General features: G+C 39.5%; 2 protein-coding genes across 2 annotated transcripts in view; one reads left to right on the plus strand and one right to left on the minus strand.

Annotated features, from left to right (window-relative positions):
* The window catches only part of POP1 (POP1 homolog, ribonuclease P/MRP subunit), a 35374-nt gene extending 31280 nt beyond the window's left edge, over positions 1 to 4094 (minus strand). The window contains exon 1 of the mRNA XM_055546588.1: positions 3938 to 4094. The gene's annotated coding sequence lies outside the window, so the exon portion shown is untranslated. The remainder of the gene's footprint in view (positions 1 to 3937) is intronic.
* Positions 4095 to 4130: 36 nt separating this feature from the next.
* On the plus strand, positions 4131 to 12423 carry RIDA (reactive intermediate imine deaminase A homolog). The gene is made up of 6 exons (XM_055546589.1): positions 4131 to 4301; positions 6454 to 6559; positions 8140 to 8194; positions 9383 to 9451; positions 10556 to 10611; positions 11818 to 12423. Exons 1-6 carry the CDS (start codon positions 4237 to 4239, stop codon positions 11878 to 11880), a joined length of 414 nt encoding a protein of 137 aa, XP_055402564.1. The 5' UTR covers positions 4131 to 4236; the 3' UTR covers positions 11881 to 12423.
* The last annotated feature ends 6724 nt before the right edge of the window (positions 12424 to 19147 follow it).

A 19147-nucleotide genomic window follows, 5' to 3' on the forward strand; every position in this document is an offset into this window, starting at 1 on the left:
CAGAAATGTATCTCATTTCACTTTCTCACTCCATTCTGTTTTCACTTACATGAAAAACAACTTGATCTACACTCCAAAATATTTTCCAAACTTAAAAATATGTAGTAAGTAAACAGAGCTCTGCAAAACTCACTGACTAGTGAAGGTCTTGATTCAGATCAGACTGTATTAAGAACCATTCAAAATTATCCTACAAAACAGTTTAGTCCACATGCTTGAATCAGAACTTACCCAGTAAAACACATCACTACCTGGGAGCCCTGGCTGGGACAACAAATTTAGGAACCAGAAATCACATCTCTGACCTTAGGTTTGAGAGTAGAAAATGAGCAGATTGAACTAGCAAGGATTCTCAAACAGTTCTGATGCCAGAAGAGAATGAATGTAGAATACATCCTTATGAAGCCTGAGGATTTAGTTTAAAATAGCTTCCAGCAGGAATTTTAACTCTTACCTTTAACATTCACGTGAATTTTACATCTATTCCCAACAGTCACAGTTTTGTTTTCATGGCCATTTTAGTCAAAACTTCAATGAGCACTAAGTATGTGCCAGGCTTTATAAAAGTGTTTTCTCTCAAATATTCACATAAATTGAACATGTCATATTTTCCCATCCAGCATATTATCCCCTGGCTGATCAGATACAACCCTTGGTAGAGTAGAATCTGGTTTGAAAACCAGGGAATTAAACAGATGATCTCTGACTTATTTTAACCTAAAAAACTGGTGACTCAGACTTAATAAAATCTGCCTAATGAATACAGGCATGCTGTTTCACAAGAAATATTAATATTTCCAGTTTACTTCAGTTCAGTTGCTCAGTTGTGTCCAACTCTTTGCGACCCCATGGTCTGTAGCACGCCAGGCTTCCCTGTCCACCACCAATTCCCAGAGCTTGTTCAAACTCATGTCCATCAAGTCGGTGATGCCATCCAACCATCTCATCCTCTGTCATCCCCTTCTCCTGACTTCAATCTTTCCCAGCATTAGGGTCTTTTCCAATGTGTCAGTTCTTTGCATCAGGTGGCCAAAGTATTAGAGTTTCAGCTTCAACATCAGTCCTTCCAATGAATATTCAGAACTGATTTCTTTTAGGATTGACTGGTTTGATCTCCTTGTAGTCCAAGGGACTCTCAAGAGTCTTCTCCAATACCACTCAAGTTTAATTATCTGTAATGCTTCAAGAGAGTGCCTATTTAAAAATCATATGGTGAAGTGTTTTGTAAATTAAAACACCTCCTAATTATCCAGTTTAATCAAATTTAATAAGCTTGGGGGTACCTATATGTGGTTAATAGCTTTGGGTTGTAGCTATGCTACAAGCAAAGTAGCACATGCGTGTGGCCTCTTTCCTTAAAGAATTACTCATCTTAAGCACCAATATTTTTGAGAACTTTGTGTGTCAGGCCCTATTCCCCATGCCTTACTCATACTTACTTACTTATTCTTACAACCCTGTGAGGGAAGTACTTGCACTACCATCATTTCATAAATGAAAAAACTGAAGCACAGAGAGGTGAAACTCAGCTTGTGATTGTGCGGGGATTCAAACCAGGCAGTCTGGCTCTATTCACCATTCTTAAAAACAGTTAGAGAATAAGATCACATATAGTACAAGATGAAAGGGCTTCTCTGGTCGCTCAATGGTAAAGAATCCTCCTGCCAATGCAAGACACCTGGGTTTGATCCCTGATCCAGGAAGATCCCACATGCCGAGGAGCAGCTAAGCCCCTGCACCACAATTCCTGAGCCTGTGCTCTAGAGCCCAGGAGCTGCAGCTACTGAGACTGTGCGCCCTAGAGCCTGTGCTCTGCAACTAGAGAAGCCACTGCAGTGGACGCCTGTGTACCGCAACTCAAGTAGCCGCTACTTGCTGCAACTAGAGAAAAGCCCCAGCAGCAACTAACACACAACACAGGGGTCTAAAATGAACTAAAAAAAAAAAATTTTTTTTATTTTAAAAGACTAAATTTTGCAGTACAGCACAATAGGAAACAGGATAAGGGAAAGAAAAAGTGTGAATCTACAGGAAAAGTCAATGAGAACATAAGATTTCATTAGTCAGAACTTAGGGAAGAAAGTATTCAAGAATCTGCTTCATGACTTCAGGAGTGAGGACTCTGGATAACTAGAGTGGAAAGAGACAGCAGCAGAGGACAAAACTGAGTAGGCAAGGCTTGGAGGCAAAAGCTCTAAACCAATGAAAAAGCTCTGAAGGTTCTCGAGTCAGAGTTGGAAAGCCACAGTATGTAGAACAAAATGAGGTGGAAAACAGAGGATTCTGTTTCAGAAGCAGGGGAGGACAGGGAATTTTGCCAGTCTTTTTCACTGCCACATCTCCAGGACCTAGCAGAGAGTCTTGCACAAAGCAGGGGCTCAATATATATATCTGTTGAATATGCATGTGCATGCGTAAAATAAGAAGTGATACGTGCCTATAATGCATATTTTAACAGTAAAAAATATTTAGCCAAGTACCACTGCTTCTGATACTGCATGACTGAATATCTGCCAAGAGAATAGCTCTGGGGCCATTTGCTGCACCGAGATCAATAATCTCCTACTTGAAATCAGATGCCAGTCACTAGGCTTCTGCAGAGACATCTTGTAAATCTCTAGGGGCTCTCCAGAGGAGGAAGCATGAGGGGGCAGGGAGGAGGTGAACAGTGCCAAGTCTCCTCAAGGTTCTCCGAATCACCCATCTTATTCCTTTAGAGAATGCAAGCCCAGTCCTAGGAGAGCCTCTGCCTGGTGGGGCAATGCAGAGAAATGACAGACAGAGTGGGATCAAGATCACAGGGGCTGAAGTGTAAACAGATAAAGTAGGGGGTCCCCAGAAAAACAACCAGGCAAGGCTTTCTTGGCATTTGAGAAGCCATTTCTTGCCTAAGCCATTTTGTGATCTAAGCCTGGCCACAAGGCTTGTCCCTGAACAGCATGGCTCAGTAATAATGATCTTAATGGACCTAAAAAAACGATCTTAAGATCCCCTGCAGCAGGAAATGGCAGCCCATGCAGGATTTTTGCCTAGCAAATCCCATGGACAAAGGAGCCTGGTAGGCTACAGTCCATGGGGTTTCAAAGAAAGTAGGACACTGACTTAGCAGCTGAAAGGGACTTAAAAAACAACTATTATCAGGCAGGAGAAGTACCAGTAATAAAAATCAGTTGTAAACTCCCATTTCTAGTTCCATGACCAAGAGTAGCCTGAAACATTTTCTCCAGCTGTTTTGCAGAATTTGAACCCCCTCGGGCACTCAATCATCAGATCAACTGGGATGATGCTGCTGACCTTTCTTATGACCCCCTCCCCCAACCCTGTCTCTTCCACTAAAACTAAAACTGTTGACCTTTGCCACAAGTCTATGCTGAATTGCCTTCCGCTGGAGCCCCTTCATGAATATGCATGTATTCCTAGCTTAAAACCTGGAGAAGGAAATGGCAACCCACTCCAGTATTCTTGCCTGGAAAATACCCACGGACGGAGGAGCCTGGCAGGCTACAGTCCAAGGGGTCGCAAAAGAGTCGGACACGACTCAAGCGACTTAACTTACTTTAGCTTAAAAGGTCCCGGATTTTCTGCTGGGGAGACACTACTTTGGGAAAGATCCACGGTATTCTCCTCACTTGAAGCAAGTAATAAATCCTTCCTTCTGATCTTTGGCTTCATTGAGTCCTTTTGTTTCGTTTTTTTTGTTTTTTTTTTTTTGGCTAGACACCCACCAAGACGTGACCCCAGTTCTCTGGTAAAAGTAGGAGGTGCCAAGCGGAAAGAAGGGCCCCAGCGCTGGCAGCAAGGGAAGAAGAGTAGGTTATAGTTGGGTGTGAGGACAATCCAAGAGGAGCCCGGCCAATACTAGGCACCCGCAGGGGGAGGCCACACCCTCTCTCCCACAGTCGCGATCCCTGGAGGACGCCAGCCCATCACGACCTACCTTCCAGACGCCCGGTGTGAAGAAACCAGGACTCCCCACCTAGTCCGGATGACAAGGTTCTGCCACAGCCACCGACGCGCCGGGCGCGGAGAGCGAACTGGAGGGCGCATGCGCCAGTGTGACCGCGACCTCCACGTGGCCCGGAGTCGCACGGAGACTACAACTCCCAGAATGCCGAGCGAATCCCCGGCCAAGCTTTAAAGCAGCGATTCTGGCCCCTGCTGGTCAGGTGAAGAGCGAGCGAGAACCGAGTTCTGCGTAGTTGTTTCCGAGGGGCAGCAAGGGAAAAGGGTTTAACCATGTCGTCTCTGGTCAGAAAGATAATCAGCACCGCGAAAGCCCCCGCGGCCATTGGTCCCTACAGGTACAGGAGGGCTGTGGGAGCCGAGAAGGACTCGAGGCGTCTGGGGTGGCGACCCCGGGGCGGGCATTCGGGGCGTGTGGGGTGGGGGTTTGGGGCTTGGGCTGCTGCTGGTACTGCTAAGTCGCTTCAGTCGTGTCCGACTCTGTGCGACCCCGTAGACGGCAGCCGCTAGTCCAGGTTAGAGCTGCTGCGGGCCTCGGGGTTCACTGTGCCCACTGGGACTGAACCATAGCAGGCTACGCACCTAGAGACTCAATACCAATTGTGTTATAAAATTACCAATTGTATTTAAAGTTATAAAGGAAAAAAGATATGAGGGGAGACGTCATGAAATAAAAGAGGAAAGTTGGGAGCATGTTGAACAAAATATAGGCAAGTAGGACATTAGAAATGAAAGTATCTTATTTTCTGAATAACCGTGAGATGGGGTAAAACAGATTTTACTTCTAAATTTAAAGTGAAGTTAAGGTCTCTTTATAAAAAATTTTTTAAACATTTAATGCCATTGAAATGTGTACTTTAAAATGGTTAAAATGGTAGATTTTATGTTTAGAAACAATGGTGGGACTTTTTATCTAAGAGAGAATTAATTGCAAAAGTGAGGAACTAAAAAGCCTCTTGATGAAAGTGAAAGAGGAGAGTGAAAAAGTTGGCCTAAAGTTCAACATTCAGAAAACTAAGATCATGGCATCTGGTCCCATCACTTCATGGCAAATAGATGGGGAAACAGTGGAGACAGTGTCAGACTTTATTTTTAGGGGCTCCAAAATCACTGCAGATGGTGATTGCAGCCATGAAATTAAAAGACGCTTACTCCTTGAAAGGAAAGTTATGTCCAACCTAGATAGCATATTCAAAAGCAGAGACATTACTTTGCCAACAAAGGTCCGTCAAGGCTATGGTTTTTCCAGTGGTCATGTATGGATGGGAGAGTTGGACTGTGAAGAAGGCTGAGCACCGAAGAATTGATGCTTTTGAACTGTGGTGTTGGAGAAGACTCTTGAGTGTCCCTTGGACTGCAAGGAGATCCAGCCAGTCCATTCTAAAGGAGATCAGTCCTGGGTGTTCTTTGGAAGGAATGATGCTAAAGCTAAAACTCCAGTACTTTGGCCACCTCATACAAAGAGTTGACTCATTAGAAAAGACTCTGATGCTGGGAGGGATTGGGGGCAGGAGGAGAAGGGGACGACAGAGGATGAGATGGCTGGATGGCATCACCGACTCGATGGACATGAGTTTGAGTGAACTCCGGGAGTTGGTGATGGACAGGGAGGCCTGGCGTGCTGCAGTTCATGGGGTCGCAACGAGTCGGACATGACTGAGCGACTGAACTGAACTGAAAGTTGATTTGTTTGGCTCTCTTTCAGGTCTCAGTGTAGCTTATGCTTTTCCCTGTGATCTTGTTACTAATTCTGTTATTTAGTTTCCTTACTACAAAAATGATCAGTTCAGAAAGTAAGCCATGTATCCTTCTTGACCCTTCAGCAATGATTAACCTTGTCTCATTACTTATTTTCTTGAGTGCTTGGCAGTGCTTTCTTTTGTCGGTTATGGGATCTTAGTTCCCTGACCAGGAATTGAACCCAGACCCTGGAGTGAAAGTGCCAAGTCCTAACTACCGGACCCAGAGAATTCCCTGTTTAGTTTTTAAGAAACTCCCAACTACTTTCCAAAGTGTGTGTACTATTTTGCATACCCACCAACAAAGTATGAAGATTCCATTTTCTCCACATCCTCATCCATGCTTATTATCAGTCGTGCCTTATTGTGTGTAGTGGTATGGCGAAGTGGCTTTGGTTTGCATTACTCCTTCACTCTTTGTATGTCTTCTTTTACGAGGTGTCTGTTCAGATCATTTGCCCAGTATTTTGCTGGGTTGTCTGTCTTTATATTATTGAATTATATAAGAGTTCTTTATATATTCTGAATACAAATCCATTGTTAAATATGCGTTTCACAAATATTTTCTCCCAATTTGTGACTTGGGTTTCCATTTTCTTAAAGATGACTTTCAATAAGCAAAAGGTTTTAATTTCCATGAAGTCCAATTACTATTTTATATTTTGTATTTTTTGTATCTTAGCAAAGAAATCTCTTAGCATTGAGTTTTACATTTTATATTTTACATATATTGGATTTCTGTTCTTTGCAGTCAGGCTGTGTTAGTCGACAGGACCATTTACATTTCAGGACAACTAGGCATGGACCCAGCAAGTGGACAGCTTGTGCCAGGAGGGGTGGCAGAAGAGGCTAAACAGGTGAGTCATTTTCCACATTTGAAGTTCCCTTTTCTACTTCTTTTTCATCATATTGAGGAATATTAAGAATCCATTTGGCTCATTTATTTTACAGAGATTATCAGATAGATGCTTTTTATCTGTTGACTTATTGACGTAAAACAGTTTTACAGTAATAGAAAGTTGGAAATGTGATGAATCATTTAACAACCTAAAAAAAAAAATTTTACCTGCCAAGGTGACTTTAAATCTGAATTATTGGGTATTAACTAAATTTACTGTGGTAATCATTTCACAATACATACATGTATTAAATCATCATGTTATTTACCTAAAACTAATGCAGTGTTATATCTCAAGTTATATTTCAGTGAAATGGGAAGGAAATTGTGAAAGCAATTGTGAATTGTGAAAACATCTTGCCACTTCCGCATGAGTTGGGAAATTTTTTTAGGCCAATGACCGTAAAAATAATCCACCACCACAGAAGTAAAAATCAATGTTTGTTAGAGAGAGAGAAATATCAAAGGTTACATGCAGTATGCAGTATGTTTTCTAAAAATATTAATAAGGATGGGAGTATAATTCTAATCCAATAAATAGAATTAAATTATCATTTAGTACATTCACTGAGTCATTTGTGATGTCCAAAGGTAGAAAATAACCTAAAATGTGCATCATGAGGAACTAGCTAAAGAAATCCTGCTAGATTGTACAGCTAAATTAATATGGAAATATCTTCCAGATAAATTGTTATATAATATAACCAAGATACAGAACAGCTTGCACAATAAGCTACCGTGTGTGTCTCTCTGTCTAAGGATATATACATTTATGCTGGTATAGGCATTGGCTGTCTCTGGAAGGATATACAAGAAACTAGAAACAGTTTTCTAGTTGTTGCCTTTGATGAAGGAAACTCGGGAGGGAGAGTGAGGGTGAAAGACATCTTTTCACTGTATATGTTTTTTGTAGCTTTTGAATTTTTTGCCATATCCATGTATAACCCATTTAGAAGATTAAATTTTTTAAAATCATCAACTACTATAATGTGACCAGTCAAAGTGGAAGAGTGAATTGGAAAAACAATAAATTAAGGACAGAGTGAAAAACTAACGTTTTTCCAAAGGCTGAAGTGTCAAATATACACAAAATTTACTAATAATTGTTTTTTAAGAAAAAGGAAACAACCTCTTTAAAAATGTTGCTTCAAAGAAAACAGGTTTAAATGCTTACTAGCTCATACTTTTCCTGAAAGTGATACAGAATTAGGAGCCCCAGTAGTTATTTGTTTTAGCTTAGTTGACATTGAGAATTTCACAATTCTAGCATTGAGGAAGAGACTTCAGTCTTTCTCCTCACAAAAAGAGAAAATTCTCACTATATTTCAGAAAGATTCACTCCATCAAAGAAAGCCAAGAGGCATTTTACTTGTATAGAGGTGGCTTATGAAGAGTGGCTTATGTGGCTTATGAAGAATTTTCTAGAAAAGGAAGATTTTTCTGCAACATAGGAAGTATTAGTAAAAGATGGTTAACTGAATTGAGTTAAATCTTCGATGTAACATGAGTGCCTAAGGGCTTTCTTCCCTTGGTTCACAGGCTCTTACAAACATAGGTGAAATTCTGAAAGCAGCAGGCTGTGACTTCACGAATGGTGAGCAACTTGAAATTATTTCACATTTCTTTTTGATATTTCTTTGGTCTTTTTAAAGAACACATGGCATCTAATAATATGTCCTGCTGTATCTTTTGTTGTTTGAAGTTGGCTGAGTTTCAGTCCCATAGACACAATACCAACGAAAAATTAATATAGTCGATCTAGAGCCATATACATAATATCAGTAAAAAATTAATCAGTAGTCAATCTAAGGGAAAAAAATGGAACATTTTATTTGCCCCAACCTGAGGCTGATACCTGGCAGACAGTCTTTCAGAAAGCTCTGAGGACTATTCTGAAGAGGTACCTGGCCCAAGTCTTGGCAGAAGGTTAGTGCTATTCGTGAGGAACAGATAGCTAAGTTAATGGTTTTAGTGCTAGGTATGGAAACATGTAAAACTAGATTCGTAACATTTTCTCCTGAAAATATCTATCTGGGGGCCGGTTCTGCCAATTTCCCTAGAGCACGAAGTGCCTTATCCTGATCTTCTTCCTGAATTCCTTTCAGGATGTATTGTAGGTCAGCGACTACAGTGGCTATGACTTGATTCTTACGGAACTGGATGCTCCCTTTTGATCTTAATTTCAATCATTGCCAAGTCAGGTGAGGACTTAGTTGATATGTCACTCAGTGTGCTGTTAGTGGACTAAAGCTCTGTTAATAGTAGCCAGAAGCCAGGAAACAAGTCTCTCTTGTTGCTGCTTCCCATATCTAGAGTACAACTATTATAATCATCGATCTTGAAGAACTGTATTTTAGGTCAATGATTTCACGTCATCTAGTTATTTTTACTGGAGACTTGGTCACGTTTGATAATGCAAGAAACAATCTTGCAAAACAGAACACAGGTAATATAGCTAGTGACATGAATAAGCTCATAAGTAAGTTATGTTATGGTCTAGGGAGTTGCATGGCTAGCACCAGCAAAAGAAGAATTGAACTTTATGGTTGAACAGGTATTTCTATTGTTGAAGAGGTCTGGCTAATGCTCTATGAAGACACCCAGTGCACACTAGAGGGGCGCAGGAGGACTAAATCGGCAGAGAAAAGAAATTTTATGTTAACATTTTTATTGTCTTGCCTTAAAATGTGAATTTTATTTCATCACTACCATTTTTCTAAGTAATGTTTTAGATCAGACCAAATAACTAAACAAACCTAATGACAATGTATATATCTCCTAGTGGTAAAAGCAACTGTTTTGCTGGCTGATATAAATGACTTCAGTACTGTCAACGATGTCTACAAACAATGTAAGTTATTTGGCTTTATTACTATTTTCCATTTTAAAGAGAAGTGTATCTATTGGACTTCCCTGATGGCCCAGGGGTAAAGAACCCACCTTGCAGTGCAGGGCATGTGAGTTCAATCCCTGGTCCCAGAAGATTCCACATCCTGAAGGACAGCTAAGCCCATGCACTGCAACTAAGACCCAACATAGCCAAATAAATACACATTTTAAAAAGATATATATTAACCTTAATAAGTGTCCATTATAAATTAAGAAGGGCTTTCCTGGTGGCTCAGTGGTAACGAATCCGCGTACAAATGCAGGAGAGGTGGGTTCTGGGTCGGGAACATCCTCTAGAGAAGGAAATGGCAACCCATTCCAGTATTCTTGCCTGGGAAATCCCATGGACAAAGGAGCCTGGTGAGCTACAGTCCATGGGGTCACGACTTAGCAGCTAAACAACAACAATACATTAAGAATGTTGGGTGAGGTTAAAGAAATGGTCATAGATCCTGTCCTGAAAGAATTAATAGCTGCTTAGAAACACAAAGTGTGTCCCCTTGAAAAAGATCCAAGTTATTTCTATTGCATTCCCTAGAAAAACATAGCACAACCAGACAAATCCTTTTTCCTTAAGCTTAATTTTATTACATCCTTCTCAGGTTTTCTGTACTCTCCTAATCATTTTTCAAGACATGACTGCATTTATTATTGCTGTGATGAGGTCTAGCCACGATCTGTCCTGCTCTCTCAGAACCTTTAACTGGTTAGTTAATATTTCTGTGCCTTGGTTTCCTCATATCCTAAATGTGGACAACATCTTGTAAGGTTGGAATTTTAAATGAGTTAATACAGCATGTAAGCATGCATGTTAGAACAGATTCTGAAGACTGTATATTTTCATTTTTTTCCCAGAAAGCTAAGATACTTTTAAGAATATTAAATATTATGGGACTCATGGCAAAGTATTTTGTCAAACAAATATGAACATGAGCTTCTTTTTTCCAGTGTTGGCTTGTATCTAAGAACTGACATAGATCTGAATTACTTACCAGATTCTTGATCCTGCAGTGTTGAATTACAATATAGTATCTGAAAAAACTAAAATGAAATTCTTTTAAATTAGATTTCCAGAGTAGTTTTCCTGCAAGAGCTGCTTACCAGGTTGCTGCTTTGCCCAAAGTAAGTACACGTTTGTCTTAAAAATTAAGAAAATTAAAAATCAAGGCTACAAGCTTCCCTGGTGACCTAATGGTAAGAGTCCACCGGCCAGTGCAGGGGACACGCGTTCAGTCACTGGTCTGGGAAGATCCTACATGCCACGGGGCAGCTATATCCGTGTGCCAAAACTACTGAGCCCATGTGCCTAGATACTGTGCTCCACGACAAGAGAAACCACCGCCATGAGAAGCCCGTGCACCGCAACTAGAGCACAGCCCATACTCGTCACTACTAGAGAAAAGCCCTTGCAGCAGTGAAGACCCAGCACAGCTAAAAATAATAAATAAATCTTTAAAAAAAAAAAAAGGCCACACATGAATGTGAATACAACAGAATCATTTTACTTAAACTATGAGAAGTAAAACAGCCACTCTGTTGTTTTACTGTTACTTAACAACTATAAATTGAGCCAGGTCTGTGAGTTCTACAGTTAAAATTTTAATTTTCTATTGTATAATAAAATATCTAGGAAATGCCCTGGCGGTCCAGTGGTTGGGACTCCGCACTTTCCTGCCGAGGGCTCAGGTTTGATCCTTGGTTGGGGAACTAAGATCCAACAAGCTGCATGGTATGGCCAAAAACAACACTAGGCTTTCCATTAGGAAAAATCATCTGAAAAACAATGGCTCGTAGATTTCTTACCATTCTTACTTTGGTTTTCTAATTGAACTAGAAGCACTTCCTATGCCCCTTAGCAGCACTATATTTCTACCTATAAAGAAGCAATTCTCATGGACTTCTGGAAATTTTGCACCCAAGAAATTTAGCTTCTGTGAATGGTATTTTTGTTGCTTTGACTGTTACTTGGAATGATCAGTATTATCAAATTTATTAAGATGCAGAATGAGATAGAAGGAGCTCTGAACTTGACATAAGACATGGGTTTGAACCTCTGCCGTTTGGCTTTGTGTTCTGGGATGGGTTAAACAACCTTTCTAAGCTTCAGTGTATCATCCTGTGCACTGAGAGAACCCTGATAACAGAGCTGCTAGGGGAATCACATGAGCTAACATAAATGAACATGCTGGGCACGGTAGCCTAGCCTTTTCTTAGTGATTCTTGGTGAATGTGCCCCCTCCTTTCCTTCTTTGAAAAGTTTAATGTTAAAAATGCATATGTTTTCAGTAGACATTATGATGCTCTCTTAATCTGTTATTTTCCCAACAGGGAGGCCGAGTTGAGATTGAAGCAGTAGCTGTGCAAGGACCTCTGACGACAGCATCACTCTAAGTGGGCCAAGTGTTATTTAGTCTGGAAATTTAATAGTATTTTTAAACTAATGGCTTAATCCTTGTTGGAAAGTGTAAGATTGAAATATCTAGAAATATGGAAATACCATATAATAAGGGAAACAACATGAATTGAAGATTAATGATGAATCTAGTTACTAATGTTACAAATTATACTTCTGTAACACTTGTATTGCTGGATGTGGGAAAACAGACATGCCTTACTGAGTTAACTCAGAAGACTAAAAGTAGAGAAATAACATAGGAAAGATGAGCACACCTAATTCAACTAAACCCTATTAATTTAATGATGTGAAGTATTTTATTATGTCAGATATGTGATTTTTGCTTGAATAAAATTAAAGCATTTAAATTTGAATGGCAGAGATAAAGGAGAAGAAACTGGACCAAATTTTATATAGATAATATTTTTCTAGTGGAAATAGCATGCAGATTTTCCTTGGTGTGATTCCATTTACTGATTTTTTTTAACAGTTTAATGTATGCATTAAATTACATTACCTAAATAAAAGTGAAGAAACCATGAGGTTTAAACTCCCAACTATTTTTTTTCTCAGTTTACTTCTGACTTTACATTTTTACACTGTTGTAAAGGCTCTGTGTAACCATTTTGTTTGTTCTTTGAAGTCTTTTCACATAGAAACTACTACATGAATACCTCCTGTTGTAGAATAAATTCCAACACAGAATTTTATAGATTTGAGAAGTTAAAAGTTCCCTTCACTCACTGTCGATTGCACTTACCTCCCCAAAGACCACCACTGCTGAGGATTCTGAGTGTAACCAGCAGATAGTTTTATATCCATTACATACTTGATCATCTAGTTTGGTTTTGACTTATTTATATAAATGGAGCTTTACTGTATATATTATTCTGCAGATTGCTTTCTTTCTTGAAGGTTTTCCATATAGACACATACTGATCCACCTCATTTTTAAAGCTGTTGCAGACTCTTCTTTTGTGTAGATATACCTTAGGTGATTTAACTGTTGCTCCACAAAATTATCATATCAGGGTGCTGTAACATTCTTACTTACACATTTAACATTTTACATATATCTATTTGTTTCAAGTTGTCTTAGAAATGTCTTGCTAATTTGTAAAGTTTGTCACCAAAAGATAATGTTAGAAGCACTTCTGAAGAGCAGTTTTGAGACCACAGACTTTTGAGTAATTCCAACAGGCTTCAAGGCCTGGATCTACCACTTATTAGCTCTATGACTTTCAGCTAAATATTTAACCTATTTTAAGTCTCAGTTTGCTGAAAGATAATAATTGCACCTTTTCAAAGGAATGTCATAAGCACTATTCAACATTAAGAAAAAAAAAAAAACTTAAGACCATGGCCTCTAGTCCTATCACTTCATGGCAAATAAAAGGGGAAAAAGTGGAAACCGTGACAGATTATTTTCTTGGGCTCCAAAATCACTGTGGACGGTGACTGCAGCCAGGAAATTAAAAGAACTTGCTCCTTGGAAGGAAAGCCATGACAAATCTAGACAGGATATTAAAAAGCAGAGACATCACTTTGCTGACAAAGGTTTGTATAGTCAAAGCTATGGTTTTTCCAGTAGTCATGTACAGATGTGAGAGTTGGACCATAAAGAATGCTAAGCCTGAAGAATTGATGCTTTCAAACTGTGGTGCTGGAGAAGACTAGAGATAAAACCAGTCAATCCTAAAAGAAATCAACCACGAATAGTCATTGAAAGGACTGATAATGAAGCTAAAACTCCAATACTTTGGCCACCTCATGCAAAGAGCCAACTCTGGAAAAGGCCCTGATGCTAGGGAAGATTGAAGACAGGAGAAGGGGACGACAGAGGATGAGATTGTTAGATGACATCATTGGCTCAATGGACATGAGTTTGCGCAAACTCTGGGAAATAGTGAAGGTCAGGGAAGCTTGGCATGCTGCAGTCATGGGGTCGCAAAGAGTTGGACATGACTGAGCAACTGAACAACCACCACCAGTATTCTTGCCTAGGACAGAGGAGCTTGGTGGGCTACAATCCGTGAGGTCCCAAGAGTCAGACACAACTTAGCAACAACTACAATGAGATCATCATATGATTTTTCTCACTTAGTTTGCTAATAATGGTAAAATACACCCATAGTAATGAGCTTTTTATAGTATAGAACCAACTCTTATTCCTAGATAAATTCACCTTGGTCAACATACATATTTATAACATATTTCATACACTCAAATTCAGGATGAGGTATTTTGTTTAGTATCTTTACAGTTAACGTTCCTCTGTGAAACTGGCTTTCTTCTTTTACATAAGAGTTCATTGTTGTAAATATCCTTGAACGTGTGATGGAGTTTACCTATAAAACTGTTGGAGCTTGATATTTTCTTTGGGAAAAAATTTTAAACTACTGATTCAATTTCTTTAATGGTAATGGGAACATTCAGATTTTGGTCATTTACCTTGTTACAGAATTTGCACACTTCATCTAAATTTCACCTTTTAATCTCTTGCATCTGTATTCAATGCCTTCTTTTCATCTAATATAGTTTATTTGTGCTGTTTTTTTAATCAGCCTTGTCTGGAAGTTTATCCATTTTATTAATCTATTTAAAGAATCATTTTTTGTTTATTCTTTTTAGCATTAATTTCTGCTCTTGTATTTAATATTTCCTCCAAGTTACATATAAGACACTTCTTTCTGCTTTTAAGACTTTATTTGTATGTGATAGAAACCCAACTAGTATAAAAAGGGAAAAAAGAGGAATTCATAGGATCATGTAACAGAAATCCAGTACAGCTGACTTTAGGCATGTGTGTTCCAAAAACCTCCCGGCTCCATCTGTCTCAAGGGGAGGATGCTGCGGACTCAATGTAGAGACTACCAAGGTAACAACCCCAGCAGAAAGGCAGGCAGGAGAGTCTGAGAAGCTTCTGATTGGTCCAACCCAGGATAAGGACCCATTCCTAAACCAATCACTGTAGGCAGGAAATCAAATAAAACTGACCAATAAGGGTCTAAGGGGCATTCTTATAGATTAGTCACGACTTCAGATTCTAACTCTGCAATGAGAAAACGAAATAAAATGGTATCCAAGTTGATTGATTTGTTAGTAGCTGGGATTTTTGAGTGTTCTTCCCACACTTTAAGGAAAAATATGATTGTGTTCAATGTGAAAAGGAATACATTGCATATTAGCCTTTCAAACATACAAACACAGCAATCTCTTTGAAGTGTGTTATTAAATGATCACAAGACATCTAAAGAGTCACCCATATTTCCCTGTGTTGTCATACTCCTTACCTTTGACGGAGTGATTTTAAAAATGGTTTTCTTTCTCAAGGACACAAGTCAAAAGTAATATGTTTCTATAACAAAAATTCACATAGAGAAGCTTTCCAACACTTTATTTTTAATAACATTCAATCAAAATTATAAATATTGAACCAGTAGTACAAAATAATTTTATAAAAATTTTGGCCATATCTTCCCTATTGCAAATTATACTTAGTTCTGAGGAAATTACCATGATTATGTAAGAATAAAGAGCATTTATTAATAAATAGCATCAACAAGTATTCAGAATGTGAAATTTGTACTAAGTCCTATAAGGCACTTTCCCTGCTCCAAAGGGCTTAAAAATCTTTTTGCTAACATTTGGTCAACAATTAGAATGCATTAAAAAATAACCTCAAATAAAAACTTCAGTTTCAGTGTTTCTTTCTAAGATATCAATTAGTTCTCATAAATTGTAGTTAGCTAAGTGCTAATATGCTTGAGCATAATTGCTCTCTCTCTATAACACTAATCAATATTTACTAATATAGCAAGTATTATTGGAACATTCTTTGTAACCTACTATCTCCAATTAATTCCTATGAGGAAAATTCAGAAGTGCTGTGCTCCACGGTTCAATAGACATAAAGTTCTATTAATAGTTGTGCTTTGGCTATCTTGCTACTGCAACACAAAAAAGTAATCCCTCAGATACATCACCATGATTTTTGACTGAATTATGTGTAATGTTCAGATTTTCTCTTTTTAGAGTTTATATTTCCTGAAGTTTCTAATATGAACATGTATCCATTTTTTACTGAGGAGAAAATTTTAATGATAAAGGAATTCTTTCTTGCGATTATTAGTAAGCAATCACTGTGTCACATACACGTACTTAGATAAAAGCAGTGTTTTTACCCCTCCAAAAAAAAACTCTTTAACAAAGCTCTGATATCCAGAAAACTTGAAGCAAATCCATAGTGATCCACTAAATAACTACGGTTGAAAATAAACTTTTAGTTAGTCCCCACACTGAACTGCCATGAGTTCACCTTTGAACCTTATGACTTCCTGGTGAGGTGCTGGGCTGAAACACCCTCCCAGCTCAAAGCCCCTGGACAACTGGACAGCTTCAGTGGACAGCCTCTTTTGTCACTGAAGAATTTTTTTTAAGTATTTGGAATCAGGATCATGTATATTGATTCAATATAATATGCATTATTTTTTTCATAAATTTATATGATAGTATGAATTATTATATCTTGCTAGTTACTTCTATTTTGTTAAGAAAAATTTGAGAACTACATTTTAGGTTTCCCTGGTGGCTCAGTGGCAAAGAAACTGCCTGCAATGCAGGTGTGGGTTTGACCCCCAGGTGGGGAAGATCCCCTGGAGAAGGAAGTGGCAACGTATTCCAGTATCCTTTCTTTTTTTTGTTTATTAAGTTTTATTTATTTATTTTTGGCTGCAGTGGGTCTCATTGCTGTGCTCGAACTTTCTCTAATTGCAACAAGTGGGGGCTACTCTCTAGCTTCAGTGCTTGGGCTTCTCACTGCGGTGGTTTGCCTTGTTGCAAAACATGGGCTTTACAGGGCAGGCTCAGTAGTTGTGGCATACACAGGCTTAGTGGCTCTGCCGCACTGGAATCTTCCCGGACCAGGAGTGAACCAGTGTCCCCTGCATTGGCAGGCAGATTCCCAACCACTGGACCACCAGGGAAATCCCCCCACTCTAGCATCCTTGCCTGAAAAATCCCATGGACAGAGGAGCCTGGCGGGCTCCAGACCATGGGGTTGCAAAAGAGTCGGACAACAACAATCTATATTTTACAAGTAAAAAAAAAAAAATTTTTAAAGATTAGGAGGCCAACCACCTAAGACGAGATTAAGGGAGTGCAAACCCTGCACACACCGGAATCTTGTCACAGACCCTGGCTTTGAACACTGTTATAAAACCTCTCATCAAATCCTCCCAGGTGGGGGACATGGAGGCAGGAGCCCAGCTGTTTCCTCCTATGCCTGGCAAAGAAATAAAACTATTCTTTTTTACTTCACCCCCCTCCCCGGGGAAAAAGAAAAAAATGAGACAAATTTCAAACCAAAATTATGGTTCCTAACTGGTTTCTCAGAACTCTTTTTCTGGAAACCGGTGAGGCAGGCAGATCTCTGTCCTAGTAATGGAGAGAGTTGTGTGTTTATTCACATCAGTTGCACACTATTAGACTGAAAGGATAATTTAGACCAACATAATACACACTGGCCCCACTTCAACCTTCAACAGTTATTAAAGCCTGGCTTTGATGTTTGCAGACTTCTTTCAGTAGGTGCAGAAATAATGATATGGTGGTTAGCTTGCAATATCTCAGCTATTGCCCAATACATTTGCTGGGTGGTGTTTCTGAAGTAAAGCTGAAGGTCTCCAATTTGACTTCATGTGGGTTACTACTGCCAGGGAATTCCTTAACTTTTGCTGGAAGTAACAAGAACTGAAAAGAGAAATTCCGTATCTGTCAATGGCTCTCTGAGATTATACTGATTCTGTTCCTGCAATTAAAATCTTGAGATTACAGCCAGTCTCACTCCTTAACTTTATAAGCTCTGGGGACAAGAGGAGCTGACAAAGTTTTAGATGAAATGACACTTTGTGAGCAAAGGCTTTCAACTTTTCAGACACAGCCCTGCCTTGCCATTAGAGGATCACTCTCCTTTTACCCAACAGAGGCACATGGGCTACATGAAACAGCTTTATGATGTTCACAATGTTGACATTTGTGAAACGATTCAGAATTGGGTCACCAAATTAGCTTTATAATGAGATGCTTGTAATGTTAGATGCTCTGACAATCTATTATATTTGCCAAAAGAACACAGATTATTTGACCATGACCATCCAACACTCTTTGATTACTTCAATGTGGAAAAAAAATTTTTTTTCCTTTAAAAGCCATTCTTAACTCAAGGCCAAGTGTGGAATAAAGCATCTGTTAAGAATGATGTGTGAATAAAAAAAGAAAAACAAAAAAAATGATGTGCAGGAATTCCCTGGAAGTCCAGTGGTTAGGACTCCATGCTTTCACTGCCAAGGGCCCAGGTTCGATCCCTAGTCAGAGATCTAAGATACCACAAGCCATTCTGTGTGGCCAAAAAATTAAAAAATAAATGATGTGGGTGTTTTGATTGCTCAAGGCTATTAGCTATGCTAAGGCTCTTACTCCAAAGTTTGAATGGAAAAAGCAGTGAGGTCACACAGGTTGGTCACACACTCCTATCCTATGGGTCCCCCAGGAGATGATACAGAGCACCTCTGACCAAGAGTCTGGAGTCTGGATTGGGGAATTCCTAGATTGACAACTGGCACCCCCTGTCGGTAAAGGCCAACGTTCTCTCCCTAATGCGGATCAGTTCAGTTCAGTTGCTCAGTCGTGTCCAACTCTTTCTGACCCCATGGACTGCAGCACGCCAGGCTTCCTGGTCTAATACCAACTCCTGGAGCTTGCTCAAACTCATGTCCATCCAGTCAGTGATGCCATCCAACCATCTCATCCTCTGTCGTCCCCTCAATCTTTCCCAGCATCAGGGTCTTTTCCAGTGAGTCAATTCTTTGCATCAGGTGGCCAAAGTATTGGAGCTTCAGCTTCAGCATCAGTCCTTCCAATGAATATTCAGGGTTGATTTCCTTTAGGACTGACTGGTTTGATCTCTTTGCAGTCCAAATGGGAATGCCAACTGGCAAATCATTTGTTCACCATTTCCTTCCCAGTTACATACAGAAAATTCTGCAATCATCTAAACAGAACACAAACTGGGCTACAAAATGCCTATACAGCATCCTGGAATTAGAAAATTCAGTCCTGGGGACTTCCCGATAGGCCAGTGGTTAAGCTTCACCTTTCAATGCAGGGAGTGTAGGTTCAATCCCTGGTCAGGGAAGTAAGACCCTACATGCCTTTCAGCCAAAAAACCAAAACATAAAACAGAAGCAATGTTGTAACAAATTC

This window comes from Bubalus kerabau, chromosome 14 (assembly GCF_029407905.1).
Source record: "Bubalus kerabau isolate K-KA32 ecotype Philippines breed swamp buffalo chromosome 14, PCC_UOA_SB_1v2, whole genome shotgun sequence".
NCBI classification, from domain to species: domain Eukaryota; kingdom Metazoa; phylum Chordata; class Mammalia; order Artiodactyla; family Bovidae; genus Bubalus; species Bubalus kerabau.